Below are 27,072 nucleotides of genomic sequence, written 5' to 3' on the forward strand. Positions count from 1 at the left end.
GCTCTGCTCGATAGTGGAGCACACTAGCTGCCGACACCCACTTCTTCTTGCTTTCTTACGACACTATCTCGCTCTGCTCGATAGTGGGGCACACTAATTTTACATTCTCATAGTTAATTATCGACTTGAAAAATTCACCTTTTTTCCCCCCAACATAGTATCGCCTCTAAAAATACGGTTTGTTTATACAAACCACCAAAATAAAATCATTTCTTTTGAATATATATAACCAACACAGTTTTGCATAGCACACTAATTTTATATTCTCACAGTTTTGCATAGCACACTAATTTTATATTCTCACAGTTTTGCATAGCGACACTATCTGCCAACACCCACTTCTTTTTTGGAAGCCGCTGTTTCTACTTGAATTCTCAATTCTCTTTTAATGTTCTTCATACAAACGTCTCGTATCCTTCTCCACTAATTTTTATCAATTGTTGTGTAAAGCAAGTTGCAATCAAACCAGAATCTTGATTTTTGTTTTCTTCTTTTTTTCTTTCTTTTTCAAAATTCGTCAAGATGCGATGAGCAAAATGTCAATGCAAAATTTGGACTGTGCTGCTCTAGATCTTAAAGAGATCGACATTTCGCCATTTTTTATAGTGGGGAATACTGTATATGGAGGTAGAGGTTGCTTTTCAACAAGACCGATACCGAGTGGAACTCAGATCCATTATTGCCCAACGCCTATTGGGTTTACCATATCGCGATTATTCAAGAAGGAAGTTTGCAATTGGTGTTTCAAATATGAACACGGAAGGGTGATGAGAAGTAAGATAACCAAAATTTTTGGTAAGAATTCATCTTCTATATTGTATTTTTGTAGTGAGGAGTGCCGAAAAAGGTTCGAATGTGTCGACCTAAACGGCGTGCTCTTGGAAAATTTATTAATAGCTGACAAGTATTACACGCTAGGGTTAAGGAAAGCTAAAAAGGAAATTAATTATCTTGTTCAAGGTGATGATGACATTGACGAACATGCTCGCAACAGTTGGAAATTAGCTGATCTATGGAATGATGAGATTGACTCTATGAAAGAATCTAAAAGAATAGAATCACTACCATGTCTAGATGAAATCGAGTATGCAGAAGCAATTTATGTACTACAAGTTTTATTCAATTTCTACAAAACCAAGCTGCAGTTACTGCATTCTCCACAGTTGTCAAATAGTGAGAATCTCGAGCTTCTACTATTTAGCACCCTAGAGTCTAATGAGACTGAAAAATATCGCAAATATCCCTATTTGGTTCAATCATATATCAACATTTTCAAATTCATCAAACTCACTTGCTCAAAGGAGTTGCAACCTTTTGTAAATTCTAAAACTGTGCGAGACATTATAGGCAAGAATCTCTCCAATGCATTCGGTATTTGGTCTCACGCAAAAAGCTCTTCAGAAGATAAGGAGCTATTAGGATTTGCCGTTTACCCGTCAGCTTCCTTCTTTAACCACTCGTGTGAAGCTAATATAAAAAAAATACGCATCAAAAATGACATGAAGTTTGTCACACTTCGAGATATTGGTCCTGGCGAAGAGTTGTGCATCCAGTATGGAAACTATCAAGACGAAGACGTTTTTACAAGGCAGAAAAATTTACAAGAATGGTTTTTCACTTGTAAATGTACAAAGTGTAATAGTGATTTGCAAAAACAAAATTACGTAAAGTCATAGTCTCGATAAAACGCTTTGAACTCTTCGCAATCGTTCATCTCCTTGACTTTCAGCTGCTGGCATTTATCCCATCGTATCCTATCTGGTAAATTTAACATATGTGCTAGAACACGCCTCGGAAAATGAATATCAACAGGTTTGTCCTTTTCCAAAATGGCAATGTACACTTTTCTGTAATCGTCAGTATCATCATCATTATTATTATTATTAGAGCAAATTGTAAACTTGATAAAGTCGGATTCTTTTATGCACAGCAACTCTTTGCTTTCTCTTGGATAGATGAATTCTTTGAATTGTAATTTTTGATTGTGTTTGAATTTTTCATTATTCAATTTGACACGAAAGTTTAGCGATTTGTCAAACTTTCCTATGATTGATTCGTTGACTGGTAGAAATTGAATATGATGATGCACGTTATTATGCCTGCTCACTTCAAAAAATATCAATCGAAGAAACGGCTTTTGTTTTGAAAATGCAGAAACAAGGGTATTTGCATATCGATCGATTTCTAATTTGATATCTTGATCTTCATGACTGATTTGAGGTATATGACGAATAGGGATTAATATCCCATGCCCAGAAAAGGGAAGGTCTTTGCTGGATCTGGTTAGGGGGCCCTTGGCTATGGTGAGATAAGTATATGTTCCTATGGAAACAATCATATGAGTCTCAGTGCTTGGGTTACTGAGACAAAAAAAGCATTGCTCTGGGTCAACCACCTTTGTCTTTTTAGCAACACTCCTTTTCTTGTTGCTGTTGTTGTCCATTTCATCCAATGTTCTTTTCTTTCTACTTATAAAGGGGTTCTCTATTATATCCAAATCTTTATCCTCCTCTTCCTCTACACAATTGAATGCGTAGTACCACTTATCTTTACCTCCTTCTTGTGCCAAACTTATGAATCTCGTCACTTCACCTGATGGCCATAAAAATGGCTGTAATTCGAAATATAGACCTTCTGATGACCCTACTGCAAAATGATACTTGGGCCTAATTATTTTGACTAATTGGTCCACGAGCTCATCTCCCACCATTAGTTCTTTCTCCAATTGTGCAATAGAATATGGCCAGTGATATGTAAACAACAAATCTATTTTGATCTGTATATTAGAAATCTTGTCAATTGTCTCTTGCGTAAGAGGTGTTCCCGATATAATCAACATTGTGACACCACAAACTAATTTGATTACACTAAATGGAGGTTTTGCATAGACTAAGGTCTCGGTTATATCAGCTAGCGACGACGAAGATTTCTCACACTCAAGTGCAACATCTTTGGAGATTTCTTGAGTACCCTGAGAAAAGTATGTACTTGTCCTCAACACTGTACCAGGTACGTGATGATCCTTTGTTAAAACGTCCCCTAGTAAGATAGTCGCGGCAAAGGGTCCGATTTTAGCATCTTGAATATTCGCTCGCTCAAAGACTTTTTCCAAATTATCTGGATTTGGGTTCAACACCAAAATCTTTGAAGACATTAAAGCCACTCTTCTTCTATCCACGTCTGCTTTTGTTTCAATCCGACTTTCTTCTCTTGTTCAAGAAACTTCTTCTAATGCAAGGTTACGAGATGACGCGCACTTTTTTTTTTTTATTTTTTTTTTTTTCTTCTGTTTACAAGATGTTTAATTTTAATGGTTTGAGTTGAAGGGGCCATGGATGTAGATGTGAACAACATCAAGGTTGTAGTTCGAGTACGTCCCTTGCTACCAAGGGAGCGGCAAGACTCGGGATCTGATGGTGAAGAGCATTGTCCAATTGTCAAGATTCCAGATACTCGTAGGACTATACTTTTCAATCGCAAAACGGGCACAGACAAGACGTATTACTTTGACGAGTGTATATCATCGCTCGATGAGGATCCCAATTGCATTGATAATTACCAGTTTTATAATCGAACGGGACCGCGGCTTCTTGACCACCTTTTCGGGGGCTATAATGTCTGCTTTCTAGCTTATGGGCAAACAAGTTCTGGAAAGACGTACAGTATGATGGGCGAAAACCAAAACCCTGGAGTAATTCCTTTATTAATTCGAAATATCTTTGACCAAATGGAAGTACTAGTTAGTCAAAAAATCAATTGTGAGTTGAAATTCTCATACATTGAAATCTACAACGAACAAGTCAATGATCTTTTGAACAAAGAAACCGACGTCAAGTGCAAAGTACGCGAGCATCCCCAGACAGGTCCATATGTGGAGAATGTGAAGGAGCATATAGTTGTTGAGTATACACAATTTATTAAGCTACTAGAATTTGGAAGCAACAAGCGGAAAACGGCAAGCACTTTGATGAATGACGTTAGTTCGCGATCACACGCTGTGATCACGCTTACTTTGAAGCAGACAAAATTTGAAAGCCAAAACAATGGCGATTTCGGCGATGCTAGTGAGGAGATGGTTTCCAGTATAAAACTTGTTGATCTCGCTGGTTCAGAGAGGATGAAGAAGACCCAGATTTACGGTCAAACAGAAAGGGTGAAGGAAGGCACATTGATCAACAAGTCATTAACGGTATTGGGTAGATGTATTTATGCATTAGCAACAACCAAACCCAAGAGTTCCATAGTTGTGCCATACCGAGATTCGGTCTTGACCTATATATTGAAAGAAAATTTGGCAGGCAATTCTAAAACATGTATGTTGTTTTGTGTATCACCCCTTGACTATGAGGAGACGAGTCAAACGTTAAACTATGCCAACGAAGTGAAGAAGATCACGACACTGGCAATAGCAAACAAAACCAAACTTTCAACAGTACCCATCAATTGGGAGGAATTACAACATTCGGAGCAGAACATTGTTTGCGCACTTAAGAAGGATATAGATAAACTTACACAAAAATTGGCGAATTTAGAGCTTGAAAAGCATGCAAAATCCAATTCTCAGCAGGATCCGCCGCAAAAATTTGAGCGGTTATTGGAATATTTGGATAGACGCTCGCTGAAGCTTGAATTTGAAAACAAGTACTTGAAGCTGGTACTTGCAGAGAAAAACAACCATATCTTGGAGTTGAGCAAACATATTGATTACTTGCATAGGGATTACGAGAATCTCTATTTGTCCTATAAACGCTCCCAGATGTTCAATGTAGAAAAACTGCGATTGCAGTTGATGAAAGAGGTGGAAACATGTTGTAAGAGTATAAACAAAGACCTTGATTTATTTGACCCTAGTCGGTTTTAGGAAAAGAGGGAAAATATATATATGTATATAAACCACTATCGAGCGAAGCGAGATAGTGTCATTAGTCACTGTGCTCCACTATCGAGCGAAGCGAGATAGTGTCATTAGTCACTGTGCTCCACTATCGAGCGAAGCGAGATAGTGTCATTAGTCACTGTGCTCCACTATCGAGCGAAGCGAGATAGTGTCATTAGTCACTGTGCTCCACTATCGAGCGAAGCGAGATAGTGTCATTAGTCACTGTGCTCCACTATCGAGCGAAGCGAGATAGTGTCATTAGTCAGTGTTCTCCACTATCGAGCGAAGCGAGATAGTGTCATTAGTCAGTAGAATTGTAAAAAAATCCATTTCAAGCTTTTCCAAATAGCGTCAAGTTAAGTTGGAAAAACGGCGTTGCTGAATCTAGGCTAATAGTATAATCTCAAGGCGACAAATTTACGGGATTTCCATATTACTTATCATCCAAGATCCCATAGAGAAGAAGCTCTACCTATAGACTATCGAGCAGAGCGAAATACTATAGACTATCGAGCAGAGCGAGATAGTCTATATCTACTCTCTCTATCTATCTAATCTCTCTATTTATCTACACTCTATCGACTAGTCTCTCTCTCTCTCTCTCTCTCTCTCTTCACTCTATCGACTAGACTCGTTTCACTCGTCTAGTCTCTAGTCTCTCTCTCTCTCCACTCTATCGACTAGACTCGTTTCACTCGTCTAGTCTAGTCTCTCTAGTCTCTCTCACAAAAGTTTTTTTTCTGGTGAGTAAAAATGAACAATAATCTTTTGCCGAGGTAATCAATTACCTTTGAAAAGAGTCCTGTAAAAGACAAACAGGTCCTGCCAAGGGAAAATGGAAAACAATGGTAAATATAGCAGATATGTCAGAGATAATAGAAATGGTAGATTTGGCACTTGAAATTCTTTCAACTAAGCCGGCTTTACCGTTAATCGCAAATTAAACATACGAATTTGATCCTTTTATTATTGTTAATTTATTTTTTCTTCTCTTCCTCTTTAATCTTCGTACACTAAGGAGTGCTAAATTTTGAAGGTCACTCTTCTCTACTACGAAATTTCAAAAATATATCAATACTATATACACACACCTTATAACCTTGTTAATTAAAGAAGTTTACTGGGCTCCCCTTCTCTCTCTCTCTCTTTTTTTTTTCTTTTTTTCTTTGTATAAGCAAGAGAAGTATGACACAGTCCCCATACCAGCTGTTTGGCACGTCAATAGAGGAAGCAGTTCAGAAATCCATAAGTGAGCGAAAACCATTATTGGTTTTTTTAGCACATCAAACAAATTTCAGCACAAATGACCAATTTTTGAAAAAATTTATTGTCAAATCAAGTTTACTTGAACAACTTGAGACCAATTTTGTGCTTTTGAAACTAGTTCAAAATTCTACTGGTTTTAGATATTTTGAACAACTTTTTAGTAACTTAAAAGTGCCCAGTTTTTATATAGTTGTGCTGGGGAAACTCAAAGCAGTGATAGATTACCAAGCAAAAATTGAAGATTTTGAAAACCACGTCAATGACGTGAGTTGTGCACAAAGAGTTGACCAAAACCGCCAGCAACAACTGGAACAGACATCATCGCATCCTCAGCAACAACTGGAACAGACATCATCGCATCCTCAGCAACAACTGGAACAGACATCATCGCATCCTCAGCAACAACTGGAACAGACATCATCGCATCCTCAGCAACAACTGGAACAGACATCATCGCATCCTCAGCAACAACCGGAACAACCATCATCGCATCCTCAGCAACAACCGGAACAACCATCATCGCATCCTCGGCAATCCCCACAAACTCAAATTCCTCAAATTCACCCTGTAATGAGTGACCACGAAAAATCGGTTCAGAAATACAAGGAGCAGCTAGCAGAACAGAGACGGGGAATAGATCTAGAAAAGCAAAGGCTACGAGATTTGATAAAGGCAGATAAAAGAGAACGGGAAAGCAAAATCAAGGCAGAAAAAGAAATGGCCAAAACCGAATCATCAAAACCTCCTCACTGCATGGGAAAAGGGCAAAACTCAAAAACACCGCGATGTACATTGGCAATCAAATTATTTGATGGAAGCACCATTAGAAAAGAGTTTGACTCTCAAGATTCACTCGAAGATGTGCGCAAGTACCTAGATGTCGAAGTCAAAGTTATACCTTCAACAAGCAATATGCCAGCTTTTGCAACTACTTCTCACCCTACGGGGTATTCCTTTCACAGACCTACATTGCCGCGAATAACATATTCCGAGGAACAAGAGTCCACCTCATTACAAGATCTTGATCTAACACCTAGATCGATTCTAATTTTAAAACCCATATTCAAGGATACCAATTCTGGTAACGTGAGCCCAGGTGGAGAAAAAGTGGGATGGTTTAAAAGTGTTTACAATGGGTTAGGGAAGTTGGCCTCTACGCTTTATTTATTTTTCGATTATGGTGTTGACGATTTCCCCAACTATGGCAATGAGCGCCCAAGCTCTCATGATGAAAATGACAACATCGATTTACCTTACCCAGTTGCCCCTGGTCTGCTTTTAGTTGGAGATAGGGCTTTCTCTTCCTCGTTGCTCAGTATTGAAACAGATGATATGAACTCACTCACACTGGACTCCCGACTTACGGAATCCCGTGCTTCGTCGCCTAGATCGGTATCGATGAGTCGAATTCAAACAGTTCATGATGCTAATGACCAAAGGATTGATACTTATAATGGCAATAGCATTAACTTGAATGAAAGAGATGACAGAGTAGATTAGGCTGAGCTAAGTCTGGTTTTATTTAGTTGGCAGTGGATTTTTAGTGTTTTCAATCTCAAAAAGGATTTACTTCTGGAATCAGCTCTCCCGTCTTTGGCCTCTCCACCTCTCCCCATATTTGGCCTCTCCACCTCTCTTTTGTTCTCTTTCTCTTTCTCTCTTATCGTTGGTTGATTGAGATCTTGTGTAAAGTTTCCTAACGCGGCGATAACCAAAAAAAAAAAAAAAACTTGTTAGTACTTGATATCTTCTTTCATTTCGTATAAGAAATGAGATGGATAGGCCCGCATTGGAAAATCTACTACGATTTCCTGGTTATAGTCAAGATATCTTAGTAGCAGATGCCTCGGTACTTTCATGTGGATGTTTAGCCTCGGAATCTGAGTTTGAAAGAAACCAGAAACATGTTTGTCCCAATTGCGGCAAGTTTAGTGTCAGTATATTAGCCGAGATTAAGCCATTGAGAAAGCTATACCGCATACTCCAAGCTTCTCATACGTATTCGCATTCGCATATACATAGTGATAGACACCGACGACATTTATCAAGGAAAAATTCTAAAGCTTTTGATGACAATTCATTACAGGTTGACCCAACTCAAGATGAGACGCTGCACTCTGAAGCGATGGATTTTTTAGGATTATTTCACAAGTTTGCTAAAGAAGAGAAGCAGTCTGAAGCAGTAAAGGGTGTCTCCATTTCTGCTGTTGCTCCAATAGATAGCCCACCAAAAGAGGCTCAATTGCCATTATCCTTTTCACCATCTATGTCTGTACATTCAACACCTCCTGCAACTCAAGGACGTCATGGTTTTGAGTCTCTTTCAATTAGAGAAACGGACTTTGAGACTTTGTTTGCCAATGTAAGCGAACAAAAGGAATACAACTATAGCAAATGTTTTCCTTTCCATAGGAAATTGACCTCATTTACCACACTGCAAATGAGATTGCACTTGGGAGCTATTATTCCATTCATGCCAGGAAATGGGATCAAGAAAGCAATAAACTCGTCTATATTTTCATACATAGACTTTGAGCAAGGCACCGAGATTACTCGATTTGTGATAATTAGTGAAAAGAAATGGGAACTTTTCGAGTATGTGTCATCTTTACGTGATATCAATACTTCTCATATCAAACCACGACTTATTTGTTGTGGAAAACTGTCTGGAGAATACGGAGAAACTCCCAACAACCTAAAACAACCGAGAATCCCTGGTGTAAGGGAATCAGTAAAGAAGGCCAACTTTAACAACAACAACAACAACAACAACAACAATAATAATAATAATAATAATAATAATAATAATAATAATAATAGTAATAATAATATCAATATCAATATCAAAGTCAATTTTGACGACAATCGCACATCCGATGTAGATTTGGCAAAACGGCTCTCGAGTTGGGACCAGGCAATTTGCCAACTAACAAAGAATTTCTTGGTGATTTCTGGTACCAAAGGTGTAATACGGGTTTTCAATATTGATCCAAAGTCAAGCTATGAAGTTGGCGAGCCAATCTATACTTACTTGACTGATTTCCCAATAAGATGTTTCTCAGTGGCGCCAAATGAAAAGTTAATTGCGTGCGGTTTAACAGCAAGAGAAAGGATCTCTGACAAAGAGCAACCTCTTATTGTTTTACATCAAATGAAAACTTTTGAAAAGACGACTATAAAATTCCTCGATCCAATAACCATTACTGTTCCCTATCGCGATCCAATTAAGCTTATCAACTTTAGTTCAACATCTGCATACCTTATTTGTGCGACTGTTTGGGAGCCAAGATATATCATAATACAATTAATGAGCGACCAAAGCTTGGACTACAAAAGGCCTCGACTAATCTGGACGGATATTGCATACAAGTCACTGAGACGAAATGCCGAAGAAACAAGAAGAGGAGGACGAAGAAGCAGTGGTAGTGATGGTGAAAATCTTTCAAGAGCAGATGAGCTCATGATGGCTAACGAAGGTACTACGGACGTTCAATTTGACAACTCTAGCTCAAATACGATCGTTATTACATCATGTTCTTTAAGCAGTCGGCCTGCCTTATTAATACGATTAGAAGGCACGCAGATCTCATCACGAAATCTGACGAATATTGATACAAGTAGTATTTCCAATTCTTTTGCAAGCAGCGAAAAGGAAAAAAGTGTTGAAAACGTGAGCATTAAATCATCAGAAGTCATCATGAAAATTCCAGAGATTGGGTCATCCTTACATCGAGCTTCAATATCTCCTAGAGGAGACGCCATTGTATTCTTGGACAAGGATGGTAAATTGTATCTTGTATCATCGCCACACTTGAGCTCGCGGCCTTCCACTACAAAGAGTTCATCAACAAAAAAAATTATTGTGCTATTAGGAGACGTGGCTAGTGCCCAAAGGTTCAGTGAAGCCGCATCGGTCCAGTTTTCAGCAGATGGTGGGAAAATATATACCCTAGACAGAAAGGGTATATTTTCCATATTTGACTTTACTAAGGGCGTCCCAGGAGAGGACCCAGAAGTAATAAAATGTAAAATATTAAGCTTATGAGGATCATAATTAAAAAATAAAAAAAAAAAAATAAAAAGGCCTTAGCCTTATTATGCCTAATGGGGGAAGAGAGAGAGAAAGAGAGAGAGAGAGAGAGTATAGCGCTGAATCACATAAATTGAGCGCGCCACACAATTGGGACCCCATCTGATGTTTTAATTCTTTTTTTTTTTTTTTTCATAACTTTTTTTTTTTTTTCATTTATTCATTGCATACGAAACAACATCCCCCAAGAAATCTTCATTAGAGTTGTTAAAATATGGTAAGCGCTAGCAACCCTCCTCCCCCTCCTCCTCCATTGAAGGAGGACATCTTGGAACTTATTGGGAATACTCCATTAGTCAAGCTAAACAGAATTCCGCAATCATTTGGGATTAAGGCCAAGATTTATGCAAAAGTTGAGCTCTTCAATGCTGGTGGTTCAATAAAGGATAGAATTGCTAAAAATATGGTATTGGAGGCAGAGAAGGAAGGGAGAATCAAACCAGGATATACGCTTATTGAGCCAACTTCTGGTAATACTGGTATTGGTTTAGCGTTAGTGGGTGCTGTTAGAGGTTATCGGACAATAATCACCTTGCCCGAGAAGATGTCGAATGAAAAAGTATCTGTTTTGAAAGCTTTGGGTGCCGAGATCATTAGAACACCAACTGAAGCGGCCTGGGATGCTCCTGAATCTCATATTGGGGTAGCCAAAAAGTTGGAAAAGGAGATTCCTAACTCGGTCATTCTCGACCAGTATTCCAACCCTGCTAATCCCGATGCTCATTACTATGGTACTGGTTACGAAATATGGGAACAAACCGAAGGTAAGGTTACTCATTTAGTAGCAGGTGCTGGAACTGGTGGTACGATAACGGGTATGTCGAGATATTTAAAGGAAAAGAATCCAAAGGTGCACGTCACTGGTGCTGATCCAAAAGGTTCTATTTTAGCCGAACCTGAGACTTTGAATACAAGCACCGATGGTTACTTGGTTGAAGGTATTGGGTACGATTTCATACCAGACGTTTTAAACAGGAAATATGTTGATGATTGGATCAAAACTGATGATGCTGAATCGTTCAAATTAGCTCGAAGAATCATTAGGGAAGAAGGTATATTGGTTGGTGGATCTTCAGGATCAGCATTACAAGCGGCTTTACAAGTTGCAAAAGACTTGACTGAAGACGATGTTGTTGTTGTTGTTTTCCCCGACTCAATAAGATCTTACTTGAGTAAATTTGCCGATGACGAATGGTTGAAGTCAAATGGTTTTGAAGTTGAAGAAACCGAGACTACCAACAAATCTGAAGAGTTTTTACGCAGTAAAACCATTAGAGACTTGGTTGCTGGTAAAGCGCCCGTTGTCACTGTAAATTTAACAGATACAGTGGGAAAGACATTTGATCTCTTGCAAACAAATGGATTCGATCAGTTACCTGTATTGAACAAATCTGGTCAGCTCGTTGGTTTAATTACTTTGTCCAAGATCTTGAAATCATTGTCTACTCATAAAATACAATTAACCAACTCCATAAACTCGATTATTATCGATTTCAGGAGATTAGCAGACTTTGAAAAATCCAAATCTGTTAATAAAGAGTCAGGCTTTACAAAGAGAACCTATGATTCTATTACTTTGGATACAAAGTTGAGCGTGTTGAACAAGTTTTTTGAAACTAATTCAAACGCAATTATAACGGACGAGGACTTGAAGCCTGTTCAAATTGTAACAAAAGTGGATTTACTCTCATATTTGACAAAGAATCTTATCTTTTAATCATACACAATAAAAGAAGTAATAAAGAATACAGTAAGTTTTTTTTTCAAAAAAAAAAAAAAAAAAGAAAGCATTTCAAGAAAACTTCCATCTATTTCCGCAATTCTCACATGTACAGAAAGTAGTCAAAGGCTCATCTGCAGATCTCGTTTGCATCTGGTAGTAGCTTACTTTCTTGTGTTTACATTTACCACATGTAAACCTATCAGTAACGGCTCTTTTCTCGGTTGCACCTTGTGCATCAAAAAGGTTTTGCTTATGCATTTTCTCAATCTCCTTTTTCAAGAATTCCGGTGCCATTTCATTAGGTGACATTTTGATAAATCTCTCTGATGTTATCTGTTTCAGCAACAACCGCTCTCTCAACTCGGGATTCTTCTTATTGCGAATTTGCATGATAAATGTTCTTAACTTGTTTCTATACAGTTCGTTGACTTTCAGGTATTCAGCCATATAAACCGCATTCTCTATTTCTCTAGCAATTGCTAGTATGTGTATTGAAGGGTCTTGTCTTTCAACAGCTAGAGAACCGTATAACGCTGCTACAGATGCATTCCGGGTTTCGTTGTCATATATCTGAGTATTGACTCCGTCTTTCTTGGCATCTCTTGGACCAACATATGATCTAGTGGCTAATGCCGGTGCCGGTGCAGTTGCTGATGATGATGATAACGATGCTTTATTCTGTGGAGGAGGAGTTGATGCCACAGACGTGGCCGTTGATGTCGAGGCCAGCGGGGATGCAGATGCCTTTTTCCTACTGTTTTTCTCAGCTTGCACTGCATCTCTCCATCCACGAATCATTTTTTTGACAAGAGACGATACTTGCGGATTGTTATGGCCTCGATATTTGTTGACGATAACACCAACTTTGGTCTCTCTAAGAAGTTTCTCAGTCGGCTGCACGTCATCGTGCAATATATTGAGTAGTTTTAGAATAGTACTGTCATCTACTGCTTTTTCAAGATTTGAGACGGTTGACTTGACCTCCTTCGTGTCCATGATTAAATGAAATGTTATGTACACATTGAGCCTTTTAATTGAATGTTTTTTTTTTTTTTCCTCATCAAATGAGTAGCGAGTTTTCTTTCATTTTTTTTTTGTTTGTTCTTCATTTGTTGGTGAAGAGTTGTATTATAGAGATAATTCAGGCGCTTTGTTATTTTTGAAGAGAAGAATGGATAATAAAAGTACATGCGTTTCAATAGGGAAGTTTCCTCTCGATTATACCGAGGAACAGGTGTTAGAGATAGCGCGATCAGTAGGTCCTGTTCTTGATGTTAAGTTATTATTTGACGAGATGACTGGAAAATCCAAAGGTTATGCAATAGTAAATTATGGTGATGTTGAGACAGCGGGATCTGCGGTACGAAACCTCAATTACATGACATTGCCAAATGGGAGGTTTCTAAAGTGTTCAATGGTAAGTGGCTATAACACAGAAGAAGAATCTGCGGTGAAACTACCGCCATTACCCTTGGGAGTGCAAATACACCCTAATCAGAATGCATCACAGGTCATCTCGAGTTTGCTTTCCAACATTGACTCAAATTCGGCATTACAGATCTTAAAGGAAATAAAAACCATGAGCATAGAGAACCCCAAAGGTGCACAGTTGCTTCTTGAGAGGTTCCCCCAACTTGCATTAGCTCTAGTTGAGCTTGGCTTGATCACCAACACAACGAACCAAGAACTAATAGAAATGACCTTGAACAAACGCACGATAGAGTTGAAGAATTTATCTATTGATCACGTCAACTTGTTGCAATCAGTGTATGCATTATCAGATGATGAACTAAAAGACTTGGATGAAGATCAGCAGCAAGTAGTGAAAAAAGTAAAAAAGGAAATCGAAAAGGGCTCATATGGCGATATTCTTGAAAAGTAACAACCTTAACTTGATGCAATCCCCTTTACTCCTTTCAATATTCAATATTCAATTTTCAAATTGGATGTGAAACTTAACCAGAAAAAGCAAATGCATTCAATATGCAAACAAAATTGTTATACATCCCAAAAAGGAAAAAAAAAAAAGAGAGAGAGAAAATTGAATGGAGAAGAGGAAAAGTATGGAGAAATTTTTTACAATATATATATGTCTTTATCCGTCTATTCACGTTAACCTGAAATCTCGTATCAGATAAAAATATCTGGTGAGGAAGAACTGGTGAGAAAGAACTGGTGAGAAAGAACTGGTGAAGAAGAACTGGTGTGAAAGAACTGGTGAAGAAGAACTAGTGAGAAAGAACTGGTGAAAAAGAGAAAAAAAAAACTGGTGAGAAAGAACTGGTGAGTTGTTTTAGACTTAGTGGGGCTGTTTTAAAACTTAGTGGGGCTGTTTACAGAAATCTACTCCAGACTTTAAAATTAGCCAAGCGCTCAACTAACTTGGTCAAAACTAATTAACCCAGTGGTTACCCTTTTTTTTTTTAATTTTTTACTTGCCCGATTTTCTGGAATGTCTCTAAAAACAAGAGAACAATTACTAGCCGATTTTGAAAATGAGTTAATTCGATTTGAGGCCATGTCCATTAAGATAGATGGTTATGAACAACCGCTTGTGTTTTCCAGAGATATGGATCCGATACCTCAAAGACTTTACTTTATTTTACCAGAGTACTCGGTGTACCACTTGACGATAAGATTCAAAGTAAAGAGAAGATCATTGAAAAACTTGACTTATCATCAAACTGTCAAGAAATCTGGTATTATTGTGGACTCTAGAGATTTACCCATGGCGCAAGATGCCTATGTCAACGATCATACCAATGAAAATGATTACCACGAAGTGACATTTGCGAGAAGTGGATTGCCCGGCGGGTCGTTTCTAAGAACGGAATTTACATCGAAATCTATTATAAGAGAAAATGGGAAAAAGATTTGGAGTTACAGATGGATTCTTCAAATAGTTGAGAAATCTAGACCTCCAGCAATTGGAGGATTTATCTAAAAAGGAGAAACTAAGAAAAAATTTAATTGTGCCTTATCTCTGGTGCCATCTGTCTTGAGATTGATATTTATAAATCACAGAGAGATGGAGGGAATCGGGCAATCTGGGTAACAAAACCGGTGGATAGAACATAGACTATTGAGCAGAGCGATATAGTTTATTAACCACACACGGGTTTGTTTACGCTTGTACCTAGTAATGTTTAGATCTCTAGGACAAAAGATGTACATATAGACACATATACATATACGATATATATGTATATAACATAAAAGAGAGATTTTTTGAGAGTTGCTGAAGGAACTCAGTAGAGACGCTATCGAGTGAAGCGAGAGAGTGTTGCTAGTACTGGTGTAGTCCACTATCGAGCGAAGCGAGAGAGTGTTGCTAGTACTGGTGTAGTCCACTATCGAGCGAAGCGAGAGAGTGTTGCTAGTACTGGTGTAGTCCACTATCGAGCGAAACGAGATAGTGTCGATAGTGTTGGTGTAGTCAGTGCTGCTCCACTATCTCGCTTTGCTCGATAGTGTAGATAGTGTTGGGGTAGTCAGTGCTGCTCCACTATCTCGCTTCGCTCGATAGTGTCGATAGTGTCGATAGTGGTAGTCTTTTTCTTTTTTCTCCCCCTTTAATTATTGACACTACTACCACTACTCCACTCTCACTATCATTAACTATTAACTACCATACGATTTCAATTCCTCTTAACGACTCACTATTGTAAACCACTTTTGCCAAATCTCGTATCCCTTATAAAACGGATTTTTTTCCCCAATTTTTCATAGATACTAGCTGGTTTGGTAGTATACACGTTAGATCATTACACAGACAACTGACGCACAGACCATTACAGACAACTGACGCACAGCATTACAGACAACTGGGGCACAGCATTACGGACAACTGACGCACAGCATTACAGACAACTGACGCACAGCATTACAGACAACTGGGGCACAGCATTACGGACAACTGACGCACAGATCATTACAGACAACTGACGCACAGACCATTACAGACAACTAGCGCACAGACCATTACAGAAAACTGGCGCACAGATCCTTCCAATCTTGTACCCGCGCATTAGTTTCATCTAAGAATAGGCAAGAGCAATCACTTTGCATCACAAGATAATAAAAAAACTTGAAACTAGCACATAAAACACTTTGAGTCCCACCCTTATAAAACAAAGATATATATATACATTTATACAGACATAGTAGATCCATGAGTTCCGCTAAAAGACGCATTGAAAAAGATGTAATGGAGTTAATGATGAGTGACCACGACGTGACTCTAATTGAAGACTCGATACAGCAGTTTTTCGTGATATTCCACGGACCAAAGGATACGCCTTATGAAGGTGGGGTTTGGAAGATACGTGTAGAACTCCCAGATCAATATCCAATTAAATCACCTTCAATTGGCTTCACAAACAAGATCTATCATCCCAATATCGACGAAGGGTCGGGTGCTGTTTGTTTGGATGTTATCAATCAAACTTGGTCGCCCATGTTTGGATTATTGAATATATTTGAGAATTTCCTACCTCAGCTATTGAGATATGCCAATCCGAGCGACCCATTAAACACTGAAGCGTCAAATTTGATGAGTAAAGACGAAAAAAAATACCTTGAAACAGTAAGAAAGTATGTAGAACTATACGCAACAAATATTCAGAGTTTGAACGATACAGAGGATGGCAAAGCAGAAGAGGATGAGGATGATGAGTTGAGTGACGTGGGAAGCTTATCTAGTGATGACGGTGAAGAAGAAGAAGAAGAAGAATAAACTGAAAAAATTAGATGGCGAATAGAGCCATCTTTTTAAGTGTAAAGGACCTAATGAGAAGAAGAAGAAGAAGAATAAACTGAAAGGATCTGATGATATTTGTCACCTACCTATTCGGAGAGCCAACTTGACTTGGATTTTTCCATCATCATATTTGCGTCCAGTGCCTTTTCTTTCAAAGACCTAACTAATAACTACATAAGGACTTTTCTCTCCATCTCTCTCTTTCTCTCTCTCTCTCCTCTGTTTTTCTCCTCAAGCAAACTCATATATAAATTAGGACATTTTTCATTATAAAGTGTGTTATCGTTTGCATCGGTTTTCTATTTATTATGGGCTTACAAGTTGATTCTCATTTTCCTTGTTAAAGAAAAGATATGAAAAAAAAACCATTTCAGCATTTCTACCTTTTTACAATAATCTTTTGAGGAGAAATTCATCTCTCGACGAATAAAATCAGGGGAAAGAACTTGAAAGTTTTATTTGGTAGAAATGGCAGAACGTTCACTGCGGGATGGAGAAAGAAGGCCGAAGAAAAAGCAACGAATAACTGGCGATGATCTATATCGAAGGTCAACCCAGTATGAAGTATGGTCTTTTACTCCAGAACAGTTATCTCAGGCCAAAGCAAGGTCTAATGAAAAGGGTAGGGCGTTGGCAAAAGCACGGTTCTTAGAGGCGTTTCACACAGCTAAAAGCACGAATCCTGAGGTTTTTGAAAATCATCCCCAGGATCTAAATGAAAGTATCATGAACCTATTAACTACTGAAGAGGAGTCGACTTATCTAGATTTCTACATTCAGAATATTACCACAACATGTAATTTTTTTAAAATGCCAACCCAAGTGAAACTAACCGCAGCCTCCTTTTTCAAAAAGTTTTACCTTGTTAATTCAGTAATGGAGTACCATCCTAAGAATGTCTTATATACATGCATCTTCTTGGCTGCAAAATCTGAAAATTACTTTATATCCATAGACTCATTTGTGAAAGCATTGAAGGGAGTACAGGCTGCTGACATTTTGAATCTAGAGTTTATACTCTTGCAAAGCTTGAAATTCACTTTACTTGTGCATCATCCAATACGACCATTGTATGGATTCTTTTTAGATTTTCAAGCAGAGCTATTGCATCCAGCTCCAATCATGTACGATGTATCGGTGGACACAATAGGGAACCTATACAACTCTGCGAGAGAATGGCTAAACAAGTATTATATGTCCAGTAATGTGGCGTTCTTGTTTGCCCCGCCTCACATTGCTCTTGCAGCTATGTATGATATTGATAGAAGAATAACCGATAGGTATTTGAAAAGAAAATTTTTAAAGGATGAAAGATCCACCCACAAGGAAGACGAGGAAAAAGGCATAGAAGTTGAAGTTCTTCTTCTTCTTCTTCTTCTTCTTCTTCTTCTTCTTCTTCTTCTTCTTCTTCTTCTAGAAGTAAAAGCAAAAGTAAAAGTAGAATCAAAGCCAGAGAAGAATGATAATCACCGTTCAGATGATAAACGCAAGAATAGCGCAGATACAAAGAAGACGATAGTGAAAGAAGATCCAAAAGCAGCAAACGCAAACAGAGATGCTAAGAAACAGCCAAGTGGTCGTGAACAATATGAGAGCTTAGTAAGATCCATTAGAAAATGCATAAAACTTGCAAAAGATATGCCAGCAGCAGATCGGGAAAAGAGTAAAGAAATTGATAAGAAATGCTTTTTTGCCTTGAATCCTAGAAAAATGATTGACAAGCGGATCAAAAAGCTCACTGCTGAAAAAAGTTGACATTTTAGATGCTACAATAAACTGCATTTCTTTTTTGACGTTAGATTATATATCTGTTTACTTGGTAGATATATTAACTTTCTACATTTCCCTCTCTGTCCATCGAAAAAAAAAAGAAAAGAAAGCCTCTTTTTTCAGAAACTGGTAATCTTCTTTTTCTGGAAACTGGAAAACCCCCTCCTTTTCTGAAAACTGGAAACCCCCTCCTTTTCTGAAAACTGGAAAACCCCTCCTTTTCTGAAAACTGGAAAGCCTTCTTTTTCTCAAGTCTGGAAACGAGAAACCTTCTCTTTCTGGAATCCTCATCCCCTTTTTCCCATTAGCGATGAAAAAAGAAATAAATTTTTCATTCAAGTTTACTAGCGATACGCGCAAGTGATAAGATAGCAATTTTTTTGGTAGACAGAAACTGGTGGTATGGTGATCCCATATATTTAACCAGGTTGCTAAATAAATTTAAAACCTCGCTAAACCAAACGCCCAATTTCCTCTTCTATCTCCACCTTTGACTTTTAGCGCACCCTTTGTTTCTCCCCACCCTTGATCATGATTTCAAGAAGGCTTTATCTGACAACGGGCTCTGCGGGTAGACTCGCTAGTGTCATTAAGAATGTAGATTTACTCAAAACCAAGTCCTATATCAACGGTGCTTGGGTTGCGAGCTCTACCAACAAGAAATTTGATGTCAATGATCCGGCTCTCTATCCCAAACCAGACTCAAAGCTTGCAAGTGTTTCGTCAATGACCTTGCAAGATTTTGAAAGGGCAATTGATCATGCTAGAGTAGCGTTTGATGAGTTTAAGCAAACTTCAGGTAGATATAGATCGAACTTGCTTCTTCAGTTATACGAATTGATGATTGAAAACAAAAATGACTTGGCCACTTTGATAACTTTAGAAAACGGTAAACCATATGCTGACGCTTTAGGGGAAGTGAACTATGCTGCATCATTCTTTCAATGGTTTGCTGAGGAGGCTCCAAGGATTTCTGGTGATATTATCCCGTCTGCCGATGCTAGCAAAAGAATATTTGCTCTAAAACAACCAATCGGAGTCTGCGGGATTTTGACTCCGTGGAATTTCCCACTTGCAATGATCACTAGAAAATTGGGTGCAGCAATTGCTGCTGGTTGCACCACCGTCATCAAACCGGCTTCAGAGACTCCACTATCCGCGTTGTCATTGGGCTATTTAGTGGAAAAAGCTGGCTTTCCAAAGGGGGTAGTCAATATTTTGGCGACAGATGATACGGCAGCAATAGGTAAGTTATTGTGCGAAAGTCCAATCATCAAAAAAGTCTCCTTTACAGGATCAACCAAGGTTGGGAAACTTTTGATGAATCAGTCATCGTCGACATTGAAAAAATTATCCTTCGAACTTGGAGGTAATGCTCCATTTATTGTTTTTGAAGATGCCGATATTGAAAAAGCTGTTGCTGGGGCAGTGACCTCCAAATTCAGATCCAGTGGACAAACGTGCATTTGCGCTAATAGAATATTTGTGCATGAATCTATCTACGACGAATTTGCTACGAAGTTTGTTAACAAGGTAAAAAAGGATTCCCTTTTAGGTTATGGACTCAACAAGGGGGTCACGCATGGGCCCCTTATCCACGATAGATCGATGCAAAAGGTTGTCAGTCATATTGAAGATGCAGTAAGTAAAGGTGCAAGCATTTTGTGTGGAGGATCAAAGCGTCCTGATCTTGGAACAAACTTTCATGAGCTAACCATTTTGGGAGATGTAACTCCAGATATGTTGATATTCCAAGAAGAGACATTTGGACCCGTTGCTCCGTTGATCAAATTTTCTTCGGACCAGGAGGTGATCAAATTAGCCAATGATACGGAAGTTGGTCTTGCCGGTTACTTTTACTCTACAAACGTGAGTAAGGTGTTCAAAGTTGCAGAAGAATTAGAAGTGGGTATGTTGGGTGTCAACACGGGTGCAATATCGGAAGCCGCCTTACCATTTGGAGGTGTTCAAGAGTCGGGCTTTGGCAGAGAAGGGTCAAAATTCGGGGTTGATGATTATATGGTAATAAAGGGTATTGTGTTGGGTGACATTGTATAAAACACTATTAGGTCTGTATTGATAGAATGTATGAAAAAAGAAGGAAAAAAAAAGGAAAGAAACATTTTGGAATCAGCAGAGCCTTGACTATAGCTCGGTTTGTTCCGGTACAATGGGTTTCTGACTTTCAGGTATACTTGTCAGAGACACCAAGCCAGAATTCACTTCGGTTTTAGTTTCTTCTGGTGAAACCTTGACTTCCTCGGTGGAACTTTTAGCATTTTCTGATGGAACTATTTCACTATTATTCGAGTTCCGCAGTAGGTTACTTTCATCCAGATTAATTGTTTGACTGAGATTTTCGTTCTCCAACATCTTCAAAGTGTTGTTGGCCAAATCGATTGCAGCAGTCATGTCATCATTTGCATTTGAATCGACATTTGCCACACTTTGGTAGGTTTCCACCACCAACTGTGGAAATTTCACTCTTGTGTTTATTCTATAGCCATTACTAACCAATATAATGTCAACGTCTGAACCCACCACATTAGCTACTTCCTTATCCACATCCTCTAAGCCATTATCGTCGTTTTTTGAGAAAAGATCCAAAGTCTTGTTCAAATTAGTCAACTCTACATTTTTGGATGCTATCTTATCATAATTTTTCACTTTTTCCACCTCGTCCTTTACGTCGCTCTGCAATTTGTTTCGCATTGTCTTGAGGTCAACGGTCGATATCTTTGGCAACTCCAATTTCGGCTTCTTAAAAACACGTCTCATGTTAGAATCTTGTTCGACATATGTAGCACAATTTATTGATTTCAACGTTAATGAGTATAATCCACCTTCTCGCGTTATACCATTAACAATTGAAGATGGAAAATTCTTTAAAGTAGCTGCCGAAGTTTCATATTTAGTCGGCGAGAATCGTGAGGTTTCTAAAGGTTGGGTTCGAGTAGAAGTATTTGCCAACTTCTCTCTTTTTATAGAATGCCTTCCCATTATAGTGTTGTGGTCGCTGCAATTGCTCTTTGTAGTAGTAATAGTAGTATACTAACCATCAAGAACTCTCAAGAGAGAAAAGAAAGAAAACAAAAAAAATGCAAACTTGATGTTTGCGCTACCAAAATGCCAAATTGGTGAAGTGCAACCTTAGAATAGACAACTGATCAGAGTTGATCAAGAAACAAAGCAAGTTCTCCAAAGAAAAGTCCATTTCTATTCATTATACATATACAGTGTTTCGTTTTTACCTTGTCGTTTCAGTCAACGACTCGGTGATACCATCGACCAATCCATCAATATCCTCCACCCGAATACCACAGCTCAAACTCAAAAGCTTTCTATATTTATACATGCCACTATCAATACCATAATTTTTTGTACCTTGAGCAATCTTGCACAATAATTCATTCCTCTTGATTTGAAGTCTAGTAAGCTCAATTGCAAGGTCGAATTTCTCTTCATTAACAAACCCATCATCATCTTCTTCGCTTTGACTAGTGTCGTTAGACTGTTGTTCCAAAATTGCCATTTCCTCCTGTTGAACAAGGTTTGCTAATTGATATGCTTGATTACGCTGCAAAACGTGCGTTAGTTGAGCCTCCTTCTCGCTTAAACGCTGTTTGCACAGTTCAACACACTTTTTAACAATGGCATGTGCTTCTTCAACAGACTTCACATCGCCCGCCTCCTCTTCGATACCTGAGCTTTGGAATAGTCTAATGATATGTTTCAATGATTTTTGATTTTCCTCCTGCTTCTCTGCCAACGATTTTTCCAATGTCGCAAGTTCAGTCTCAAGAGCTCGCATTTGCTCAGTATGAGCGCTTCCATATGATTTGATCATACCAGCTAGCATCAATGACAAATCTTCGAATGGTACCGGACGCATTTCTTTTTGTTCTTGCGTGAACAGGCCTTCCTCGTTCAATTTATAAAAATTTGGCATTCTAAAAGACTTTGAGCGACGGTTACTTCGCCCAAAACTGTCACAGAATTGATTGGGAACAGATTTTGAAGGTGTCTTTGCTTGTTGCATCGCAATGGGTTGTTCGTGTGCTTGTTGGCTATCGTTCATTGTAAGAATTTCAGCGCTGCCTCCTTCAGTTATTACACTCAACGGTCTATGGAGCGAGCCGTATTGAGTACGCTGTACAGGTGTTATAATTTCTTCGTAATGTTTAGCAATGAAAATGTTTTCTTTATCATCATTTAGTGCTTCAAGGTGCTTTCGATCAACACGCGCTACATCATCCTCATCTTCTACATCATCGTCATCCTCAACTGTAGTACGCTCCGTATCTGGCGTTTCAACTTTGTGGGGCCTTGGAGCCACCGGAGTAAACAATAATTGCTGTTTGGAAACTTGAGAAGCATGATTAGCATTATTACTGTTGTTATCGTTATTGTTATCGATATTGGTATTGTTATCTTGAGGCTTTGTAAACATGCTGTCCCAAAAAGCTGGTGAATTTGTGTTTCCATCCATTTCACTACGTTCATTCATTTCCAAGTATAGTAATTCCTTATCTTTTTGTGGCAATGAGTTGATCAATTCTCGTGCTGTTTCTCCATTAACGTTCTCAAAATTATCTTGAGCATTGTATCGTAACAATGTCAGTATAATAGGTATACACCTAGACTTTACTGCAATGTGCAAACAAGTATCACCACGAACATCTTGATGGTTCAACACATTCTTCATCAAGTCCACTTGTCTAGATTGATTCCGGTTCGTTAAAATGGTTAATTTGTTCAATATAGTCTTTAAATAAAATTTCAATCCTTCCATTTTTGATCTCACTTTAGCAAACTGACACAAATAATGCAATGGAGTCCTACCATTTATGTCGGTGTTGATCAAACACAATTCAAGATCATTTAATACATCGCCAAAGTTTCGAAGCTCATAACAGTTGTTGAATGAAATTAGCTTTGATAAAGGATTCAAACCAAAGTTGTTAACAATGAGGGGGTTTGCCCCTTTGGAGAGCAAGAGATGAATCATCTCATAATTACCAATTGATGCAGCCCAATGCAACGGAGTATGTCCTTCGTCATCGATGGGTTCATTGATATTGAAATCGGCTGGTGGGAAAATAACAAAGTGCGGAATTTCTGCATTGTCCTCGCTGAAAAATTTCAATAGCTGAGAAGCATAACTATTGTCATCACTTGAATTCAAGTCGGAAGGTTGGAACTGGTGATTTTGTGAATGTGATTTTCTGTCATCCTGGGTGGAGTTGACAGACGTATCGCTATCTCGCTGTTCGTAGCCATTCGACCAATTTGTATCATTCGATGACTGAGAAGACAGTGGCTTGCTGTGCTGAAATATTTGTTGCTGTATACTGACTGGAGGATATGCTTGTTGAGGAAAAGTCTGTGGTTTGATTTGAGCCAGTTGAAATCTTTGCATTGAGAGTGGCTGATTTTGTATGTTGTGTCCGTAAATTGAAGCATGTCCCAATTCCATTGGATAAATATCAGGAGGTCTAGAAAGTACTTTAGATGCTGGGACGTTGTTCTGTCGCTGATCAAAAGTTTGAGGTATAGGAATTGGCATTGACTGGTTCATGTTGTACATTTGAGGTAAGTTGGCGGCAATAGCGTCGGCTACATGCAAATCCTGTCGCGACGTCATATTATAAGCATTTCCATCTAATGCGGCTGCATCATTAAAAGTCGGTGGTATCAGATTATTATGATTAGCAACAACTGCAGTTGTTACTGTTGGTTGTTGTTGTTGTTGTTGTGCAGCAGCAGCAGCAGCAGCAGCAGCAGCAGTTACTACTATTGGTGCTGGTGGTGCTGTTGATGCCGCTGCCGCCGCTGCCGCTGCCTCCTCGGCGGCTTGAATTGCCGCCTTTTTTCCTGTCTTGTACCTTCTAGGAGTCTCACCCGGCTGTTTTGCCTTTTTCGTGTACTTTCTTTTCACAACGTCACTTGAGTCTTTGGGAGGTGGTTTCTGCTTCATGGGAATAACAAGATCTGGGTCATTGAAGTCCAAAAACAATACCGGTGCTAGCTCCTTCGTCACTCCGTACGTTGCGGCCAAACGACGTGCATCCTCAAGAGGAATCCATGTACCTTGGAAACGACCGAACCCACCCTGCACTTTTTCATGTAAGCCCTGTTGAACACCTTTTTCCAAAATTTTTGTTCTTTTAGCTTTAGGGAAATTGCAGCATTTGAGGATTTGGGTGGCATTCACCCAATCATCCTTGCACCTTCTCATTATTGGCGACTCGTTCATATCACACTCATACACATCAGTCTATACAATGTTTTGTTGGTTAGTATTTCAAGCAACGAATTAAGCAAAGCACATTTTTAAAATGGTGGAAAAAAAATGTACAAGGTGACGCGTCCATTAAGAATGAAATGGAATTGTCTCTTAATAAGCGGCGAAACCGGTGATAACGTACGTTTGAGTAAGTAGATCGAAACACAGGTGGTGGCCCTGACATATTTTTTTTTGATCCTGAGATAATGGTTTCTCTTACGTCTACCTCGACTTAGCCTTCTTATGTCTTTCTCAAATAGTAGAAGCGGGTAACTTTGATATTGCTTTACTTTTTTTTTCCAAATAAGTTTTTTTTTCATTCTTTTTTGGAGGAGTGAGAATTTTTCAAACTCTCACGCGGAACGAAACCTACACTATCGAACAAAGCGAGATAGAGCACACTACCATCCACTATCGAGCAAGCGAGATAGAACACACTAGCACACACTAGCGAGATAGAGCACACTACCATCCACTAGCGAGATAGAGCACACTACCACCCGCTATCGAGATAGAGCATACTACCACCCGCTATCGAGCAAGCGAGATAGAGTACACTACCTGCCACTGACAATTACATTTTTATGAGCCATGAGAAAGAAGAAAGTAGGCAGTTTAGTATTGAAAATAGATGAGGGAAAATATGATTTTTAAGACAATTTGGTTATTACGATATGGTATGGGTTTTATTGCATTTTGGTTACGATATGGTATGGGTTTTATTGCATTTTGGTTATGATATGGTATAGATTTTATATTTTGTTAATACTGGATGGTATAGATTTTACTGCATTTTTGTTGATATTGTATGGGATGGTTTTATTGATTTGGAAGCTGTAGTTAAATCGGTAGAGGTAATCTAGTTCCCAAGAACAGCGGAAAATATCTATCTTGTAAAGAGCTTAAACCAAGTTTGTTTCTTTACCGGGTTTGCCCTTTTTCATTTGATTTATAGGCTTGAAATGAAAAGTTCTTTTCAATTTGCAGCCATTGTTTCATCTTGTAACTATACATTTTCTCTGTTAATGCTTATTGGTAGCGCTTATCACTATGGACACTATTGACACTATCGAGCGAAGCGAGATAGTGGAGGAGTACTGACTATACAGACACTAGCGACACTATCGCGACATTAGCAACACTATCGCGACACTATCGAGTAAAGTACTGACTACACCGACACTATCGCGACATTAGCGACACTATCAAGCGAAGCACCGACTACACCGACACTATCGCGACACTATCTCGCTTCGCTCGATAGTGGACTAATGGTTCATTTTCATTACATCTTTACTTTTGTGATAAACTTCCCTCGACTCCTCAAAAAAAAAACACATTTTGCAAAACCGCCTGATAAAAAAAACTTTTTTTTTCTTCTTCTTGCTCTATAGAAAAAAGATATGTAATTAAATATTAATGTAGATAAAAGATATGTAATAAAATATTACTATAGGAAAAGGTAAAAAGAGAAAAAATTAATGTAAAGAAAGGTTGTGAAAAAAAATTACAATTATAGTTAAAGTTGCAAAAAACGTAAAAATGTTGAAAATGGCATTAAAAACAGCATCGAAAACAGCATTTGTTACAATGTATCTACTCTGATAACTCTTGAAGCATTTGTTACAATGTATTTACTCTAATAACTCTCGAAGCATTTGATAATAAGTGCTCTGAGAGTTAGTCAGTGTAGATAAGAGCTGGGGTGCTCCACTATCTCGCTTTGCTCGACAGTGTCGCTAGCTAATAAGTGCTCCAAGAGCTAGTCAGTGTAGATAAGAGCTGGGGTGCTCCACTATCTCGCTTTGCTCTACAGTCGCTAGTAACGAGGCAAAAGAAAAAAATAAAATAAAATATCGGAATTTGATGACATCAACCAACAACAGAATGTAAAAGAGGCGGTTATCCAATAAAGCAATACTTACAGCTAGTCTGGACTATCCAACATTCTTGCAACTGAAATGGACTCTCTGGTTTTTACTTCACAGTTTGCTCTACTCTGTTGACTTTTTTTAGTAAGTGCTCCTAGCTCGCTTCGCTCGCTAGTGCTCTCTCCAGTACCCCAGTAAATATTACTTAATGCATTCTTTTAGGAAGAAAAAAAATAGAATATTAAAAAGAAAGAAAACTAATACGATTCAAGGGTAGTAAGGCTGAGTAAATATCTCATGTTGCATAGGAGTATAAAACAACATTCACAATATCCTATCTGTCTCTATTGTGTAGTGTACTTTCAACTTGGATTTTGAGCTTGGTCTCGACTTTAGTACAAAAGGGGCCAAAAGGTACTTAATTTCTT

General features: G+C 38.5%; 14 protein-coding genes across 14 annotated transcripts; 10 read left to right on the plus strand and 4 right to left on the minus strand. All coding sequences in view use genetic code 12, as the record gives it.

Moving 5' to 3' along the window:
• Window positions 1–527: 527 nt before the first annotated feature.
• On the plus strand, window positions 528–1,624 carry SET6 (Set6p; the record flags this gene model as incomplete). The annotated part of the gene is made up of 3 exons (XM_049324597.1): window positions 528–774; window positions 898–1,552; window positions 1,606–1,624. The coding sequence occupies 3 exons, from the start codon at window positions 528–530 to the stop codon at window positions 1,622–1,624; spliced, it is 921 nt and encodes a 306-aa protein (XP_049179599.1).
• Window positions 1,625–1,660: 36 nt separating this feature from the next.
• On the minus strand, window positions 1,661–3,154 carry KGF56_003283 (uncharacterized protein; the record flags this gene model as incomplete). The annotated part of the gene is made up of 1 exon (XM_049324598.1): window positions 1,661–3,154. The coding sequence occupies one exon, from the start codon at window positions 3,152–3,154 to the stop codon at window positions 1,661–1,663; it is 1,494 nt and encodes a 497-aa protein (XP_049179600.1).
• A 573-nt stretch (window positions 3,155–3,727) lies between these two features.
• Window positions 3,728–4,861, plus strand: KGF56_003284 (uncharacterized protein; the record flags this gene model as incomplete). The annotated part of the gene is made up of 1 exon (XM_049324601.1): window positions 3,728–4,861. The coding sequence occupies one exon, from the start codon at window positions 3,728–3,730 to the stop codon at window positions 4,859–4,861; it is 1,134 nt and encodes a 377-aa protein (XP_049179601.1).
• A 1,203-nt stretch (window positions 4,862–6,064) lies between these two features.
• Window positions 6,065–7,645, plus strand: KGF56_003285 (uncharacterized protein; the record flags this gene model as incomplete). The annotated part of the gene is made up of 1 exon (XM_049324602.1): window positions 6,065–7,645. The coding sequence occupies one exon, from the start codon at window positions 6,065–6,067 to the stop codon at window positions 7,643–7,645; it is 1,581 nt and encodes a 526-aa protein (XP_049179602.1).
• A 274-nt stretch (window positions 7,646–7,919) lies between these two features.
• On the plus strand, window positions 7,920–10,190 carry PTR3 (Ptr3p; the record flags this gene model as incomplete). The annotated part of the gene is made up of 1 exon (XM_049324603.1): window positions 7,920–10,190. One exon carries the CDS (start codon window positions 7,920–7,922, stop codon window positions 10,188–10,190), a length of 2,271 nt encoding a protein of 756 aa, XP_049179603.1.
• A 259-nt stretch (window positions 10,191–10,449) lies between these two features.
• CYS4 (cystathionine beta-synthase) lies at window positions 10,450–11,952 on the plus strand (the record flags this gene model as incomplete). The annotated part of the gene is made up of 1 exon (XM_049324604.1): window positions 10,450–11,952. One exon carries the CDS (start codon window positions 10,450–10,452, stop codon window positions 11,950–11,952), a length of 1,503 nt encoding a protein of 500 aa, XP_049179604.1.
• Window positions 11,953–12,027: 75 nt separating this feature from the next.
• On the minus strand, window positions 12,028–12,954 carry KGF56_003288 (transcription elongation factor DST1; the record flags this gene model as incomplete). The annotated part of the gene is made up of 1 exon (XM_049324605.1): window positions 12,028–12,954. One exon carries the CDS (start codon window positions 12,952–12,954, stop codon window positions 12,028–12,030), a length of 927 nt encoding a protein of 308 aa, XP_049179605.1.
• Window positions 12,955–13,129: 175 nt separating this feature from the next.
• KGF56_003289 (uncharacterized protein) lies at window positions 13,130–13,840 on the plus strand (the record flags this gene model as incomplete). Its single annotated transcript, XM_049324606.1, has 1 exon — window positions 13,130–13,840. The coding sequence occupies one exon, from the start codon at window positions 13,130–13,132 to the stop codon at window positions 13,838–13,840; it is 711 nt and encodes a 236-aa protein (XP_049179606.1).
• Window positions 13,841–14,410: 570 nt separating this feature from the next.
• Window positions 14,411–14,902, plus strand: KGF56_003290 (uncharacterized protein; the record flags this gene model as incomplete). The annotated part of the gene is made up of 1 exon (XM_049324607.1): window positions 14,411–14,902. The coding sequence occupies one exon, from the start codon at window positions 14,411–14,413 to the stop codon at window positions 14,900–14,902; it is 492 nt and encodes a 163-aa protein (XP_049179607.1).
• A 1,227-nt stretch (window positions 14,903–16,129) lies between these two features.
• On the plus strand, window positions 16,130–16,693 carry UBC8 (E2 ubiquitin-conjugating protein; the record flags this gene model as incomplete). The annotated part of the gene is made up of 1 exon (XM_049324608.1): window positions 16,130–16,693. The coding sequence occupies one exon, from the start codon at window positions 16,130–16,132 to the stop codon at window positions 16,691–16,693; it is 564 nt and encodes a 187-aa protein (XP_049179608.1).
• A 492-nt stretch (window positions 16,694–17,185) lies between these two features.
• Window positions 17,186–18,472, plus strand: KGF56_003292 (TFIIH complex kinase subunit; the record flags this gene model as incomplete). The annotated part of the gene is made up of 2 exons (XM_049324609.1): window positions 17,186–17,967; window positions 18,214–18,472. 2 exons carry the CDS (start codon window positions 17,186–17,188, stop codon window positions 18,470–18,472), a joined length of 1,041 nt encoding a protein of 346 aa, XP_049179609.1.
• A 546-nt stretch (window positions 18,473–19,018) lies between these two features.
• Window positions 19,019–20,545, plus strand: UGA2 (Uga2p; the record flags this gene model as incomplete). The annotated part of the gene is made up of 1 exon (XM_049324610.1): window positions 19,019–20,545. The coding sequence occupies one exon, from the start codon at window positions 19,019–19,021 to the stop codon at window positions 20,543–20,545; it is 1,527 nt and encodes a 508-aa protein (XP_049179610.1).
• Window positions 20,546–20,632: 87 nt separating this feature from the next.
• Window positions 20,633–21,487, minus strand: KGF56_003294 (uncharacterized protein; the record flags this gene model as incomplete). Its single annotated transcript, XM_049324612.1, has 1 exon — window positions 20,633–21,487. The coding sequence occupies one exon, from the start codon at window positions 21,485–21,487 to the stop codon at window positions 20,633–20,635; it is 855 nt and encodes a 284-aa protein (XP_049179611.1).
• A 247-nt stretch (window positions 21,488–21,734) lies between these two features.
• Window positions 21,735–24,957, minus strand: SWI4 (SBF complex DNA-binding subunit; the record flags this gene model as incomplete). The annotated part of the gene is made up of 2 exons (XM_049324613.1): window positions 21,735–24,764; window positions 24,940–24,957. The coding sequence occupies 2 exons, from the start codon at window positions 24,955–24,957 to the stop codon at window positions 21,735–21,737; spliced, it is 3,048 nt and encodes a 1,015-aa protein (XP_049179612.1).
• Window positions 24,958–27,072: the final 2,115 nt, after the last annotated feature.

The sequence above is a fragment of the Candida oxycetoniae genome (genome assembly GCF_023343755.2).
Source record: "Candida oxycetoniae strain CBS 10844 chromosome Unknown scaffold18, whole genome shotgun sequence".
NCBI classification, from domain to species: Eukaryota; Fungi; Ascomycota; class Pichiomycetes; order Serinales; family Debaryomycetaceae; genus Lodderomyces; species Lodderomyces oxycetoniae.